Source organism: Urocitellus parryii, chromosome 12, assembly GCF_045843805.1.
Source record: "Urocitellus parryii isolate mUroPar1 chromosome 12, mUroPar1.hap1, whole genome shotgun sequence".
In the NCBI taxonomy this organism is placed as follows: domain Eukaryota; kingdom Metazoa; phylum Chordata; class Mammalia; order Rodentia; family Sciuridae; genus Urocitellus; species Urocitellus parryii.
In genome coordinates this window covers 5160001-5177373 of record NC_135542.1, presented here as the reverse complement: position 1 = coordinate 5177373, position 17373 = coordinate 5160001, and the positions used below count along the sequence as shown (strand labels likewise).

At 46.6% G+C, this 17373-nt stretch overlaps 1 protein-coding gene across 1 annotated transcript; it reads left to right on the top strand.

Moving 5' to 3' along the window:
* Positions 1 to 6037: 6037 nt before the first annotated feature.
* On the top strand, positions 6038 to 17014 carry LOC144249877 (uncharacterized). Its single transcript, XM_077792081.1, has 7 exons — positions 6038 to 6133; positions 11773 to 11925; positions 13010 to 13124; positions 13319 to 13416; positions 13583 to 13699; positions 14674 to 14788; positions 16706 to 17014. The coding sequence occupies exons 1-7, from the start codon at positions 6092 to 6094 to the stop codon at positions 16909 to 16911; spliced, it is 846 nt and encodes a 281-aa protein (XP_077648207.1). The 5' UTR covers positions 6038 to 6091; the 3' UTR covers positions 16912 to 17014.
* The last annotated feature ends 359 nt before the right edge of the window (positions 17015 to 17373 follow it).

Here is a 17373-nt window from a genome sequence, read left to right as displayed (position 1 = left end):
CAGCAGGATGACACCAGATTTTCCAGTCCCCATGTGCAGGGCATCTCCAGGTCTCACTGGCTCATGCCAACTGGTTCTAACTGAAACCTGTTCTTACAGATTTTATGATTAGTGGGATCTGGTCTGTGTAAGCATCACAAAAGTACCCCTTCTTCTCACTCCTTGATTTATACCCAAAGGACTTAAAATCAGCATACTATAGTTATGCAGCCACATCGATGTTTATAGCAGCTCAATTCACAATAGCTAGACTAGGGAACCAACCTGGGTGTCCCTCAATAGATGAATGGATAAAGAAAATGTGGGATATATATTCAATGGAATATTACTCAGTTTTAAAGAAGACTGAAATTATGGCATCTGCCAGTAAATGGTTAGAGTTGGAGAATATGATGCTAAGCAAAATAAGCCAGTCCCATAAAACCAAAGGCCTGGTGTTCTCTCTAATATGCTGATGCTAATTTACAATAAGGTCGGGGGGCACTAGGGAATAATAGTGTTACCTTAGATTAAGAAGAAGGAAGTGATGGGATGGGAGGGGAAGGGGATGAGGGGATAGGAAAATAGTAGAATGAAACAGACATTATTACTGTTTGTGTATAAGTGACTGCATGACCAATATGATTCTGCAACATGTACACTCAGAAAAATGAGAAATTATATCCCATCTATGTATGATATATCAAAGTGCATAAATACATTCTATTGTCATGTATAAATAATTAAAACAAATTTAAAAATTTAAAAAAATAATATTAAAAAGATTTTTTAAAAAGGTACACCTTTCGGGGAAACTCATGTTCTTATTATTGGCATTTTGGGCCTGTTTTGAAAGACCCCCGTTTCCCTGTCCAAGGAGAATCACACGAAACACTGGCTGCAAAAAGCAAGAGGTGTTTATTGAGACACAGGCGCCTGCGGGTGCCCAGCAGAACCTCAGCCGGAGCTTTGGTGAACTGGCACACCGGGCTTGGGGATACAGAGATCTTTATAGGGTAAAGGGGCAGTTTTCACGCACAGTAAACAATAGGTTTCTTATTATTTAATTTTAAACCCAGCATATAGGTTACCTAAAGGGCAAAGTTGTTTTTCACTTTATGTTACTGGAAAAGCCACATAAGAGTTACATGTTAGCACTCTGGTCCTCCTGTTTGTGCTTATTCAGGCGTGCCCTGGGACCTGGTTCTTTGTGCTTTTTCTACGGGTTACACCTAACTGATTATCTGAAAAACACACCTGGTGCCTGCGTAGTTTTGCGACATGCCTGGGTGGTTTTGCAACTAGGCCTGAGGTTGTTGGGCTGGGGTCTTTCAGTTTCTCACCCACAGATGACAGGAAGTTTGCTGAAAAATGTAACTCATCCTGTTGACTTAAACTAGTAGGTTTACAGATAAGTTGATTTTTAGAAAAGAAAGCATGTGGAAGCCAGCACAGTTGGCCCAGTTTATGGAATTAATTCTTAACCTCATGTCTGGATCACCCATATCTCTCTATCCTCTACCAATAGAATCCACCTCTATTAAGCAGACACCAACCCCACAGAAAACAAAGTAGTAAACAGCATTTTCTTTGTTTTACTTTCCCATTCCAAGGACATCTCTTTGCATATATATAAAGATGTAATGAAAATTAAAGAATAGATCAAGTCGAGCCTGCAGTGGGCCAGGCAGTATTCCAAGGACTTCTGAATGCTCATTTGATACAGGTGGAAATGAAGCTCAAAGCAGGGAAGTAACTGGAAACGCTGAACGAGTCCTCACATCAGGATTTCATTGGTAGAACCACTCCAGCGTTCATCACCCAGACCATTCCACTCTGAGCACAAAAAAGGAAGAAAAAAACAAACTGCTCTTAAAATTCAAAACATATAAATTAAGCTTTAAAATAGATGTATAAGTCTATTATAGTTGATTTTCCAAGATCCACAATTTTGCAAGGTTTATAAAACTTCTTTAGTTTCATCTTTATCCAACATAAAAAATTATAATAAAAAGTAAAGCAAAAAACAATGAAAAATAAAAGATGAAATTCAAAGTATTCATAGTGTACCCTAATAAGTGTGGTCTATAAACCAAGGTACTGTAACAGTGGTCCACTTCACCTTTTTTTTTTTTTTTTAATATTCATTTTCGGCAGACACAACATCTTCGTTTGTATGTGGTGCTGAGGATGGAACCCTGGCCCCACACATGCCAGGCGAGCGCGCTACCACTTGAACCACATCCCCAGCCCTCCACTTCACCTTTTGAATATAACTCTGAGGCTATTTTTTTTTAAAAGGTACACATTTTTCTTTGCCTCTACAGCCTCTTGCCCTCCCTAACTTGGGGTGGGGAGATTACTTTGAGTTATCTGCATTCCACAGGAAGGAGGTGTCTGCCAGAAGATCTAGGAAGTGAATATCTCCCAAATTAACAAGTGAATCCTAACACACCTCAGGGCAGCCTGGGACCCCCTGTCCCCTGTCAGTGCACATCTGGAATGTGGCCTTTGAATAGATCCTTTAAAATCCCCTTTCTTCCTGTTGGGCAGAGTCACAGCCTCTGGGACAGGCATCTTCTGTGTTTCTTCCTTTGCTAGCAAAGCAATGATTCTTTCAAAACCATGTCCTCTTTATTGAATTGGCATGAAGGACAAGGACTGAACTTTCAGTTACAGTACTATGCTTAATGTCCTTGATATCCATCTGGGTCAATCCAAACTCAGAAACTACAAACATAGAAAGACTCACAAAGATTCAGAAAGCTCTGAATCAGTGTTCTGAAAAAGGCAGGAACTTATATTGAATGAAGTGCAAAGGCAGTGAAAATTCTTTTGTGGGGAAACTTGTATTAACATTGCTAGTAGGTGCAGGAACTATGTGGCCAATCAAAGATAAAGGAAGGAATGTAGATAGTTAGTGAAAATGTCCATGAAACAGTCTAATAACCTCTTGAAATGCATCTTGAGTCTCTGGACACATTGTAGCTCTCTGTTCTAGATAACTGCATTGGAAGGATGAAGGTGATCAGAGTTCATATTCTTAGGCAGCAGCTGTGTCACAAAGCAAGGGCTGAGAGTCCAGGTAGCTGCTGTGGTCCTTAGGCACCCATTTTTTTTTTTTTATATCACTAGAGTGAATTCAAGGGAAACATAGAGTAGCAAGTAAAAGTTTAATAGAATGAGAAGTGAAGGTTACCTATGTAGAAATTGTATGAATGAACCAGTGCTCACCAAGTTGGAGGTTGCTTTTTTTTTTTTTAAGTTGTTTACTTTTAGTATACTTATTTTTAACTGGGGATCAAACCCATGGACACTTCACCGCTGAGCCACATTCCCAGAACTTTTTAATTTATATTTTGAGATAGAGTTGCTTGGGGCCTCACTAAATTGCTGAGGCTGACTTTGAACACGTGATCCTGCTGTCTCATCCTCAGGAGCCACTGGAATTAACAGATGTGCTCCTAATTGAAGTTTGTAAGAAATCGAATCCTTCAATTTTCCTGCTCCATTAATTAGTTTCAATACCGCTGAAGAAATGTTTCATTTTAGGTCGCCAGAGCATCTGGTTGTGACATAGTTTGGGTTGTATGAGAGGGCCCTGACAATTTGGTTATTAGCAATGATGACACATGGTGTGAAAACAGCAATTTCCCTTGAGGGGTTAGAATTATTTATAACTGGGGGGGGGGGGAGGGCTTTGACATACCATACCCCAGTTTTCTAAAGCTCCTCTGCTTCAATTAGAGCTCCCCATGATTTTAAATTATAATTCTCTCAAGGGATTTTAATTGTCTACGGCTTTGGGAAGATTGGTCATTCTAAGTTTCCCTCCCCAAATGTTTTCTGGTTGCAGTTTTATTTGTAACTCCTGAATTTTTCCTTACGCATCTGCCCACTCTCTTTCCTTCATTGTCTTCCATCATTGCCCACCCCAGACACATCTGTTCATGGCTAACTAACCTACCTAACATCTGGAATCCTAAATAAATCCTGCATCCTGATGGCCACCCAAGTGTATTTTGAAAAACTCTTCCAGTGCTGCATTCATTGTAACTTTTTTTTTTTTAATTTCCATATCAACATGATAAACAGGAAAGCATTGTTAGAAAGAGAGTGTTTGGTGTGAGATGTGTCAGTTCCCTGTGTGTGGTGTGTTAGTGCCAGTGACCTTGCCTTCAATTTGGAGATTGATGGCCATGTGCTGTGTTTCACTCCTTTTCACACTGCTCTCTACCCAACAGGAGGGACTTGTAAAATATTCCACAAGAGTTTGTGTATTACAAGAGCAAACCCGTCACTCAGAATTCACCCGGAGTCACTCTCTGTCACTCACGTAGCTTGAAGAAAATAAAATGTGTCTACACTATGATTTAAATAAAGAACTATATTCACACTTCATTGATGGTGGTTTCTCCCAAATAAAAGAAAGTCTTTTCAAAATCTCGAAGACTCAGTGGGCCGGTTAAGGGGTAAGTTATAATTTATTCTACAGGTTTCACAAAGGTGGTTGTCTATGTTAGTGAAAATATTTGAGACCAATAAGTCCTGATGTTACCACTGTTAGCCAGTGACGAGTCCTTGCTTCCCCGATGTTGAAGAATAACACAAAGAAGCACGCCGAGGCAAGGTCAGAGTCCATTAAAAATTTATTAAAGGACAGAAGAAAAGACTTCTCCCGGAGGAAGAAGGGGACCCAGAAGGTGGAATCCAGTTAGCAGGCAAATGTGTTCCCCTTTTTATAGGTTTGGTGATGGAATGTAGGTTGGAGGGCCTGAGGGGTGGGACACAGGTGGACATAATTATCACCTTTTGGGATGGGATTATCACTTCTCTGGGATGGGCTATCTCCAAATCTGTTGGGGCTGTTGGTTAATACTTCTTCCAGGTGGACTTTGGCCTAGGGCCTTTTCGGAACTTCATTAACATTCCATGAATTGTCCTGTTTCCCTGAGTCATTCCCAGCATGGCCTCCATTTTAGATTTCACTCGATATTAGACCCGATTTACCTAACTACACTGACTACCTAACTTTAAATCTGGCTTCACTGATGCCTGGGCAACAGTAGGAGGCACTTATTTATGAATTCTGCAGAGTGTGAAAACCTCTGGGTTTTTACATTACTTTAAATCTCATATGTATTTGTTTACTATAAATTATTTCATATATAAAAGCACAATATACATCAACCATAAATAATAATATCTTAGCACTCACATAAGAAATAAAGAACTGTACAATTTCATTTTTATGAAAATGTGCAGGTAGGCAAAGGTACCTCAGAAAGTACATTGGTGGTTTTCTGGTGCTGGAGTTTGTAATGAAGGAGACTTGAAGCTGGGTAAAATTGATTTTTAGGTTGATAGAAATGTTCTAAAATTATATTGTGATGATGAACAATTCTGTAAATATACTAAAAAAAACTATTGAGTTATACACTTACACTGTGTGAAGGAGATCACTGAATCATTACAGTAAGGGAAATAATTTCAAAATGTAACCTTGAGTTCTCAGGATAAGCAACAGATTGATTAACAAAATGTTTTTAAGGAAGGACACTTATAAACCTTCAGATCCTTATCTCCTTGAATGGCATTACATGCTAAATTTATGAATAGGATAATTATGTAAAGTCTCCTGGCCTACCAATAGATGGGAAGTGTAAGAGTCCCCATAACTAGTATGGAATTCACAATATCTTCTAACAAGTTTTAGCCCTTATATCTTACAAAATATTTTAAAAAAGAAAACTAATTTGCTATCTTATTTTAAGACATTATTTGAATGATGATTTTTTTTCCAATTAGATGGCTTTTCTTTCTTTCAATAATACAAATTTGTTGCTAAAATTATACTTATTGTTTTTGAATGAATATTTTTAAGCAAACATAGATGTGTATATAAAAAAATCACCTATGGTTCTGGGCTGGGGATGTGGCTCAAGTGGTAGCGCGCTCGCCTGGCATGTGTGGGGCCAGGGAGACAGTGCCCTCAGACACTTCTGTGCATTAATGAATCCTTTCCAGAAGACATGAGAAGAGAGAAGTGAGCCTCTGGTATCATGCAGGTTCCTTGCATTGCCCATGGGCTAGAAGAGAGAAGAGTTGCTTCATGAGATTTGATCCCCTTTTTCCTGAAGAGTTCCACACAGAGGTGAGTCCCCAGCATGTTTAGAAATCATTTCAGACACCTTTCTGGACGGAATTGAATCCGAGCCCCTGATGATGTGGAAGAGCTAAAGATGGGTTTGCTATGAATTTTCTATTTCATTCATCAGGGCCTGAGTCAAGTCAGTCATTGTGCTGTCAACACATGAGCTGCTGGTCAAATGTGAGGAAGTGGTCTTGCTTTATGAAAACACCACCCTGATTCAGTGAGCCAGAGGCAGCCTGCAGTCCCTCAGTTTTCCTGTAAAGGCAGATTGCTGTGGATGGCCTCTGGCCTCGTCATGCAGCCCTGCTCAGAGTAGGGGATTGAGGGACCAGGCAGATCCCTAGTTCCTTTTGACCTTTATTGCCATTGGGCCACCCCAGGATTCTTGGACTCTACCTGGTCTTCTGGCCTGGGTCAGGGGATGTGAGGTTTGGAATCCCCCTCTGTGGCAGGATCCCAGCCCCCCAGCCACTTGAGGTCAGCACATCCTTCCCTAATTGTGTTAGAGTTGGAGACTTCTCCCACCCATCCTCATCCATGCTCATCCCACATTTTGTAGCTTGGCACCTGAGGACCTTTATTCATTGACTTAGTTGTTAGTGATGATGGTTACTAAGACTAAGTGACTCTTTCAAGTCACATCACTTGCATGGTAGGGCTAGAGCATGGATCTTCCTAATTGATTTCATGGGACTCTCTCATGGAAACTGTGACTGCTTCCTAAACACACACTCTACATTTGGAGTGTCAAAATTCTTGCCACTGCCTCCTTGGCAAGTGTATCTTGTCTTCTACGTGGGAATTTCACAAATATTTTCCTTTGGTTTGTGGAGGTCATGCAGAAGGGATTTCATTTGAAATAGCCCAAACAAGAAATACCAGTTGTCTTTTTCGCACATGGATGTGTGTAGTGAACACCCCTTTCTGTGTGCTTGCATGAGTTACTCCTTTGAATTTGTTGAAGAATGGTTGGCTGGGGAGCAAGTTAACGAGAGATGGATATCAATGGTTGTCAAGTATTCTGACGTGAAGAATGTATTGAGGATGTGAAGGCTTTTCTAGCCAGTTCCTATGGCTCAGTCAGGGATCAGTCAGAGGATTCTGTCTGGTAGACTCTTTGGCACAGATGTCAAAGTGGCCTGGTCTTACCCTGTCCAGGACTGAATGCTGAGCTTGAGTGGGAGCTTCTTGTCATTTCAAGCATTTCCATGAGTCTGTCCTCTGTTCTCTTGTATCCAAGTGGTTTCTAATAGGAAAGCAGAACAAAAATTGAAAGTATGGTGATTGATTATTTTTACCAATGTTATTTCAATCCACTTTGTTTAATACGAAATTACCTTTATGCTAGTAAGATTTCATATGTGAGGAAATAATGAAAATATTGGGGTTAGGGGATGAGAATATGCAAATCAAACATTTTTGAGCACCAAGACCCGTTTTTTGTTTTTGTTTTTTTTTTTTTTAACTTAAATAATATTAAGTGCCAGAGGACCACCGCTGCCATTCAGCCTCAACAACCTCCAGGTCCAGCCTCCAGGTGGCCCATTTCACCAGGGTGTGTGGGACCACACTGTCCTGGGATGAGAGAACAGTACCCACGGATGTTGACATCTCACAGAGTAGATATTGCCAGTGACAGTAGGGAGCTATTGGCACATGAGGAAGGGAAGAGCTCTCAGGATGGGAAGAGGGGGCCGCTTCGAGACTCATTGGGTATGGCACGAGGCTGCTGGGTGTGGTGTTGGCCTGGGCCCACTGAGTGGGGCAGATCCGTGGTCTGTGTTTCTGTACCCTCCTCTGTAGCCTGTGTTGGCAGCAGATCAGGGAATTGCGATCAGAAGTGCTCCCAGTAACACAGGCACCAGCCCCCAGAGTGTGTGCCTATCCGTTTCCCCTCCTGGCCTGACTTAGTGCCTGTCTTGCCTCAGGGCTGAGACCCTACAATCTCTGATGAGGGTGTCTGTGGTCCAGATCCAACCTGCATGGCCAACATGCTCAGACCTTCAGCTGGGTCCTAGGCTGCTGCAACCAAACTCTGTTAACTGGGTGGCCGACAACAGAGGAAGTGTCTTCCGTTGAGCTCCAGAGGCTCAACACAGTAGGTGTTGGGCTGTCCCAGTGCCATAACCCCTCCCAGGTTTCAAGGGGACTGTCTCCCCAACTCTCCCAGCCCTTGCCCACTCTCCTATTGCTGCCCACGATCTGTGGTTCCCATATGGGCATCCCGCCCTGGCTCCAACCTCACATAGCCGGTATCCCCCAGTCTCCCTGGTCTCTGGGTCCAGACTCTCCTCTTCCTACAAGAATATCAGATATTGGATTTGGTCCCAGTTGATGCTGTGTTCCATCATGTGAGCTCTTAGCTTCATCACTGTGCAAAGACTCTTTTCCCACACAAGTTCGCACGACTTTTGGCTGGCTAAGAATTTTCAGGCGACACTTTTCTAATGAGTACACTTTCCTTCCTTCCGATCTCCCCCCAGTGAGCATTCCTCGCACCCTTGTCCTAGTTCCTTTATGGCAGTTTCCCTCCTTATGGCTGAGAGGACCTAGTGACCCCTGGATTCACACATTCTCCTTAATCACCAACACACTGCAGAATTCTCCAGGGGGCCATATATGCTCCTGGAAGTTGGTGTTGGAAATAGTTCTCCATCCATTAATCACTCCCTCACTCACTAATGTCCTTGTGTCCTTGAGAAAGGCTCTCCCTTTCCTGGTTTTCCTGAATAGAAATCCTCTTGCCTCTTGGGTGAATAGGGTTATGGGTTGTGCAGAGGGTGTTGGTCCACTGAGCATCTTAGAGACTGTCCTTTATGGAGCCTAATGATCCTCACTGGGGAATGAGGCCAGGGTCCTAACTGTGGTTAGTTAGAGAGGGAAAGAAGGACGAGGGAAACTCAGATGTCCCTTCATGGCCCCTGGAGTTAGAGGACTTACCCCTTTGCATCTGGGATCAGGAGACCTCATTTCCTCGAGGACACGCACACTCAGACGTAAAACTTAAGTGTGGGTTCCTTTCTGGGGTCCAGGGCTGTTGTTAGCCACCAGGAATGACAGTGCTCTCCATGCTGAGTGGAGCCATTTTTGCCAGGAAAGAGAGCCCATGGTCACGCCTTGTGCAAAGCATCCCACGCCAGGGGCTCCCATCCCTACATTCCTGTCCTGAAAGGAAGCCACTCAGAGGCAAGGTGGGTCCAACCACCTCCCATGTGTTCACTCATCACTGTGTTCCAGCATCACCCCAGTGAACAGTCCTGATGGGATTGGATGTGGCTCAGAGTGTCACCCTCATGAGCTCTACCCTGCTACAGCTGCATTCTGCAGTGGGAGAAACTCAAAACCTCAAAACACATGCACATGAAAGAAAAGAGCAAGAGCCAGAGCCCAAACAGGCCAGGTGTGGCAAAGACAGCTGGAGTGCCTAGGTTGGGACTCAGAATTATGTCAGTGGGGTGGCATTGCTGCTGGCACCAGCATGATAACCGAGAGCCAGCCCTGCTCATTTTGGGGAGCAGTGTGTTGGGGAAGGCAGCAGAAATTGAGAGGCAGGATTGAGTTTGGCCCTAGGAGGAGGTTGGGTAAGAGGCCAGTGTGGGTTGGAGAGCCTGGGCAGATAGACAGAGGCCAGGGCACACCCCAAAGCCTGGAGACTGCACTTGATGTCCAGGGTTGTGAAACACCACTTCCCCTCTTACTCACAACTGAGAGCAAGGGGCATTGATGAGTTCAGTTTGTGTGCGGCTGCATCCAAGGTGGCTCGGCTAGGAACCTCTGTTTCCTTGACTCAGGAGGCTGGGAGTCCAGGCTCCACCGAGGCTCGGCTGGGAGGATCGGAGTCTGAGTTTATGCCTGTGTTCCCTGTAGGATCCATGTTGGCTGAGCCTCAGTGTTTTTGTAATGAGAGGATGGGTGACCGTCATGTCTTTATCACAGGACACACTTGCTAAATGGATTTGTTTGCTCTGAGGAGGAAAGAGAGAGGGGGGAGTGGTGCTGGAGACAGGGATGCAGACAGGGGTCATGGACTTGGCATAACTCAGTCTTGGAGGTGATATCCCATCACCTGTACCCACTTCAATTCCCATGAATCCAGAGGCTGAGCCCCCTTGAGGTGAGGGGTGAACCGGTTCTGGGCAGCAGGATGCTGTGGTACCTCGGAGTCTCTGTGAGACCCCAACACTAGACACACTTGGCCCTTTTGAAATCTTAGGAGAAGCCTTGGGAAGTTGTATGGCAGAGGGGAGCAGCCTCTGCATCTCAGTCCCCTCCAACTTGCCATGGTGTAGAGAGGGAACTGCAGCCACGATGGGACGGACATTGGCCATGTCCCTGTGTGGGACACAGGCCTGATTGAGTTAGGGTGCATTCTTTGTCTCTCCCTTTCTTGTGATTATCCCATCTCTACATTTGTGCTTTAGCCACCTGTGAGTCCCATCTCTGGTTTCAGAGAGAATAGAGGGTGTTATGGGCCAATAGACACAATAAACCCTAGAGATTAGATGCTACCCTACTTTCCAGAAAAGACTGGGCACACCATGAGTTGCACAATGATGGGACCAGGGTCCAAAAGCTGCTGAGAGGGAAGGACTGGTTGTGAATGCATTTTTGAAGGCTCCAAGCTGGAACTCTAGTGGCACCAAGCAGGGCAGATGCTGGTGGGGATGTTTGGGTAGTTGTTGGTGAACACCTGCGCACCTGAGATGGGTAGGCATGGAGGAGAAATCGGCAGCCCATAGGGCTGTTGAAAGTGGTCTTATGTGAAAAGAGGCTCAGGTATGGGCACAGGAAATGACATCATTGCCTTGACAATGGATCAAACAGAACATGGAACCCTGGTATCCAGGCACCCACTTCACTGACCAAGCCATCCGAGCTCACTTGGTTGGAGCCACTGGAGGGAGAAGGATGTTCTCCTGTGGTTGCAGACAATGCCGAGCCTCAGGCTCCCAGGAATCTCAGGGGGGCCAACTAGCCCTTTTGTGGATACACTGGGTGAGGCTTCATCTTAGACGCCAGAGCCTCTGGCGATTGTCGCAGAGGAGCTCAAGAGTAACAGTGAGTAGCACAGGGCAGGTGAGCCCAGCAGGCCCTCTAGTCTGATCCCTGATGAATGGCCCAGGACTCCTATTCTGACTCTGTGTGTGTGTGTGTGTGTGTGTGTGTGTGTGTGTGTTTGTACTGATGGGAACTGTCCCATTGTGCTTTGACTCTAGTGTATTGGCACAAGTCATTTTTCTGTTTGTCACCATTTCCATTTTGACCCCACCATTCTTGGTCCCAACCCAGGGTGAAAATGATCAGAACACGGAGGAGCCCTTCAGGGTTCAGAGCCTTGAACCTTACAGGCAGGACCAGCTTAGGAATGAGCTCCTGCCTGTCATTTGTGGGAGGAACCTACATTTCAGCAGCAACATGGGGTTAATCTCCTGGGATTTCATCCCCACCCAGCAGGTGCTGGATCTCTTGTTCCCAAAACAGCCACCTTCTTCAGTCTTTACTCCTGGTGCCACTCCACATCCTCCAAGGGGACAAGAACCTCAGGTTCTGGATGGATGTTGTAGAATGCCCACAGAGCCAACTGCCAGGCTGGGTGGGGTGCAGTTGCTGGGCTTTGCTGATGTTGTCATCCCCCACAGTTCTTGGAACCTTCTGTGGCAGTGGCATCCAGGACCCCAGCAGCTGTGAGTAGCAGCTCCTCACTGCTTCACTCCAGCGAGCAGGTGGAAGACAGCCGCGTTGTTCACGTCCTCCTAGAGGGACAGAGCCTGAGGGAGACAAAGCGCATCCCGGTAAGCCCGACAGCAGGGCTGCCTCCTGGGTGTCCACACAGTGGAAGGCAGGAGACACAGCCAACCCCAGGGCTATGGTGGGAAATAAAGAAGAGAGAGGTCCGTCTTAAGGGCTTGACCTGAGGAGGGAGAGCATCAGCATGCCCAGCTTCAGTGGTGAGTGGGCCTGTGTATTGTGGGTTTTGCAGGCCAGAAGTGCAGACGGAAGTGCTGTGGACAGATGAAGGCAGAGATATGTCCAGGGTGCAGGCTGCAGTGCCTAGAACTTGGTATTCTCAATGAGTGAAGTTGGAGCAGAGGAGGTGGCAGTGACTTGTCACATGTGTAGGAGGGGATGTGTTCCTGGTGGCAGGGAAGAGAACCTCCTTAGCATGACTAGGTGTAGGAATTTGGGGTCGGGATCACCTGGGGGGTCATGCCAAAGCTTCGGAAATGTTAGGCTTTGCATGTATGTAAATACGGAGCTAAAGGGGTTCTTGGCAGAATTTCTATGGATGTGCAGTAGACACGCTAATGCTGCAGGTGTCCAGCTGCAGAGGAGACATGTTCAGTGACTGCCAGTGCTGAGTCAAGTACATCATTACAACCAGACCCGCACCGAGCTTCCAGAGGCCAGGGCCTCTCAAAGCTATCATGAAGCACTCAAGTGCACACTCTTGTATCTGAGTCTGTTTTGTGTCGTGGCAGTCAGGACCCAAATTTTCAGTGCATCTGCCTCTTCCACCCACAGAGGCAGCCTGCATCCCAGATCACACTTGGTGCGCAGATCCCTGGCCCATTGCTCTCATCTCAGTGAGATGAGAGTGTGTCTGTGCATAGGCAGTTTGGTCCTTTGACATGAGTGGAATGTGGCTCCCCAGGGGGAGGGGAGATGGCAGGTACAGGCAGATATTTGTACCAGGATTGTTCTAGTAGCACATTGCAAGAACCCAGGTGGTATATGGAGGACACACTCAGGTAGCAGGATAACAAGATTGTGCCCTTGTATATGTAGCTGAGATTTCTCCTGAATGTTTGACCACAGTCTTCTGGGTAGCTCTTCTAAAAGCCATTCTCTGATGACATTTGTCCCACCCTGATCCAGGTGACCTTTCAGGAGACGGTGACAAGCCTCATCCGCAGGGCCTTGGACCAAAATTTGTTGCAGCATGAGGATGTGGACAACTTTGAGCTGCTGTATATGATGTCTGAGGATGAGAGTAAGTAGGACAATCAGACAGTGGGGAGACATGATCCACAGTGGGCTCAGGATAACTGACAGCCAAGAGAAAGTGGGCCTTGGCCCCAAAATACCAAAGTGTGATGGGCCTGGCGGAGACTCTCAGGGGTTGTGGGTGTTTTGTGGTATAATCCTTGAGTGCCACCTAACAATTCTCTCCACTTCGCTCTGCAGAAATCAAGGTCTCTGACCACGCACTCGTGTGTCTGTCCATGAATCTGGGAATACAATATTTCATTGTGAGGAAACGCCCCCAGGTCAAGGGAAAGGAGGTAAACACCTACCTTATTCAAGCTGTGCATGTGCTGCCATTCCACTCCGACCTGAGGAAATAAGAAGCCTCAGCACCTGGACATATTTGCTGGAAGCCCATAGAGCCAACTGACAGTCTGGGGTGGCTTTCTGTTTCTGGGTTTGCTGATGTTCCATCCCCCACAGTTCTCAGAATCAACCTGCAAGTCCTCCAGGCCGCTTTCCCACAAGCAGGTGGGAGACACCTGCTTAATTCGTGTCCACCTAGAAACACAAAGTCCAGAGATGGCCAAGAGTGTTCTGGTAAGCCTGGGAGCAGGGGTGTCCCGTGGTGCTTACACCTGGGTGGGGAGCAGACACTGGTCCAATACCATGGACTACTCATGCCCTCTTGAATTTGGAGCTTCTGGATGATCAGGAGGATAGATGGGAATCAAGAAGGGAGAGGTCAGTGTGAAGGGCTGGAGCTGAGATGAGCGAGTGCAGCAGCTTGTCCACTGCCATGTCCGAGGGAGTCTGTGTGTCAGGTGGCAGCATGCAGTCCAGAAGGGCAGGGACGGGTATGGGTGACAGATGAGAATAGGACAGGAACTAGGTTGCAGGTTCCCTTGTATGGGATGCTGACGTCTATGGAGGAGGACAGCAGTGTGAGGTTCTGCATGTTCCTTGAACAAGGAGCTGAGAGAGTCTCTCTGCAGAGTCGATATGGATGTGGAGCAAGCACACTAAATGTCCAGGTAACCCAATGACCACCCTTGCCGGATGAGGTGCCCTCCTACATCCCAGCCAGCACTGAGCCTCTGGAGGCCAGGAGCTCTCGTGGCTATCTTTCAGCACTCCTGTGTGTGGTCATGTTCCTGGGTCTGTTTTTGGCCCTGGCAATCCAGACCAAAGCCTCTAGGTTTTGTGCCTAGGCCATTCCCAATGCCACCTGCATCCTCGGGCAGACCTGGGATCTTGGAGGCTATTGTCCCATTCCTCCCAACTTGTGGGATGAGATTGCATCTGTATGCAGGTAGTGGGGTCCTTTCACTCCGAGAGGAGTGCAGCTCCACAAAGAGCAATGGCAGGCCCAGGAAGTCCTATGTACAAGGATTGGGCTAGTAGCCTGTGGGAAGAGCCCACACGATGAGCAGGAGGTCAGCCTCAGGTAGTAGGGTCATGGATGTTGCACTTGTATTTAGAGTGGAGGTGCCTCCAGAATGCCCCTGCCCACTGTCCTTGAGTAGTCACTTCAAGGCCCATTTCCTGAAGGCCTGTCTCCCATGCTGCTCCAGGTGACCTGCCAGGATAGGGCTCCTGTCGTCATCCGCAGCGCCCTCGACCTACACTTCCTTACTGAGGAGAATCCAGAGGATTATGAGCTGGGCCAAATCATCTCTCGCCGTCAGAGTAAGTGAGACAATCAGATAGCAGAGAGCAAGGGTCAGGATGTGGACTCAGGTCAACTCTTAGCAACAAAGAGTAGTCTCTGACCCCCAAGAACACTCCAACAGGTGTGTTGGGTTCGTGCACAAAGCCAACTGCACTTCTGCTGGTGGAAGGTCTTGAGGTCCAATAGTATACCCCAGTGGATATTGCGGCTCCCCACCGGGTGCCCTCCCCTGGACATGAACAGGCATCCAAAGCTGACATCTTTGAGGAGTGAGGAGGAAAGCCTCTCTCCAGGAGCAGTATGTTTTCATGGTCTGGGATAGGAGTGGTTTCAAAGGAACATGGGAATGCATGGGCTAAAGAGGGAACTGGCATTTTGTGGACTGAAGCAGTACTATTGAAAGCCTTCTGTGTGACCAGAAAACCACTGCCTGGGCAGAGCATTGCCAGGATTCTAGCAAGCAGTAACAGGATGAAATTGGGAAGAAAACACAGCCTGGGAGACAGCCTGAATCATCTGTTTTTGCATAAATTCCATGGTCTTACGCACCTGAGTCCACTAGGCAAGGAGTGATCACAATAGCCAGGTTGTGATCCCTAACTAAAGTGAGATGAGGGCTTCCTGAGCACTTAGCCACAGAGCTCATCTGATAATAATGCCAGCGCTTTTTTGTTGGTTGGTTGGTTGGTTTTTGTGAGCCAAACACCACAGCAGCCATTATCCCAGCCTATGTACCCTGAAGACCACCATCCCTATGAGTTCTAGGATCACTTGTCTCCTATCTTAACCTACTGTTAGGTTAGTAGAGTCTATGGAAGAGGAAGTCTGTCTGGGGCCTTGGTAGCCTAAGAAATTCATAGCAGAGATCTCCACATCCAACCCAGAAGGGATGGAGAACAGGCTCTAGGTTAGAGGAGGGCGACAGGAAACACATGTTCAGAGGAAGGAGAAGCGGCTGTTGTATTCCCCCACTCGGGGTCATGGCACCACTGGGCCATACACCATGTTGGAGGGAAGCAGTCCCTTTGCTGGTCTTTGGAACCATTGTTCTCAGTAGGGCAGTATTTGGAATGTGGCCTCCATTCTCCGAAGCCTGGTTCACATGGAGGCGGGCTCCACCAACGCAGAAGCATGGCTCTAACGTGGTATCCGTGCTGGTCAGCCTGTCCTCACTGTGGCCATACTTGAGGAAAATAACTCAGAGGAGGAATCCTAGGCCTTTTCTCTGGGTTTCATAGCTTTCTCTTTGGTTGTGCACTGAGGCTGTCCATAAAGCTCTAGTGTGTGGCAGTGGAGAGCTCCTCAGCCCTTGCCACAAAGGCATAGACTGGGAGAGAGAGAACGAGGCTGGCAGAGAGGGAGAGAGAGAAAGATGGAGAGGGAGGACCTCTACTTGGAGAATGAGGATTCAGTGGAGCCAACAGGAACAAGGTACTGTTGCCCAGGGCACAACCCTGTTTAGGTCTTCCTCCAACCATGCTCAACCTTTCTTCCAGTCCCTCCCACCCCCCAGTAGTGTATTCATCTTGAATGAGAATTTCATGTTGACATCAGAGCACTCACCATCCAATGCTTCCCTCCAAACCCACCTATGAAGATGGCTCATGTGGGGACTGAATCTTCGGCACAGGAGCCTTTTGTGGGAGATTTCAGATGCAAACCCTAGTGGTGTGCTTTGGCAGATGCAAGAGGACCTGAGATATTCTGGAGTCCAAAGCCTTCGGTAGGAACAGACATTAGGTCTGTTGAAGTGCTCTGCCTAGTTCTTCCTCAGGGAGGACTGTGGAGGCTGTCTTTGTTGGTATTGGTGCTGAATTGGAGAGCTCTCAGGTGTGTGGCTCTGGCCTTTTCTGGCACAGGGTCTCAGATGTTGGCGTGTCCTAGGGAGCACCTCCTGAGTGCCACCTTCTTTTTGTACACCCCTCTCTCCCCAGAGCTGAGGATTCCAGCAGAGGCCAACGTATTTTATGCCAAGAATCCTCACAAAAAATCCAACTTTGTGCTGAGGAAAAGGAGCCTCTCCCAAAAGAATGATGGGTGGATCCAGCCTCAACCTCCCTCTCGTCCTGGAAAGAAGGCTCCTGCCCTCCTGAGGATGCTTGCAAAACCATTCTGCTGCTGTGTGCCTGGGCGGGGCTGAGGCAGCCCAGGAATATTTACATTGATTACTATTTTCTTCAAAGTTTAAATCTATAGTTTGCCATTGTCCTTGACCTTGTTTAGTAACACAGTTGTTACTCTATCCTGTATTTGTTGTTTCCATTAATATATTATTATTTTAAAATATATATGTTTTTGTTACCTGATCTACTGTGATGATTTGAGTATACTAAATGTAGCAGTGATTCCTAAAGGACACATCCAAACCAACAGGAAGGAATGTTTCATTCTATCAGCAAGAACTTTGGTTTTTAGGAGTTTGGCAGATGGCGTTATCTGAGTCAGTTTTCCAATGGGGGCAATGAAGTATCAGCTATGACGGTACAAACACAAACAAAGACACACAAACACACACAAGAGCACACACACTCACTGAGAGATAGATAGACAGATGGAGTTGGTCTCTGCTGAAATACTTTGGAGACATGGTTCTGATTTCTCC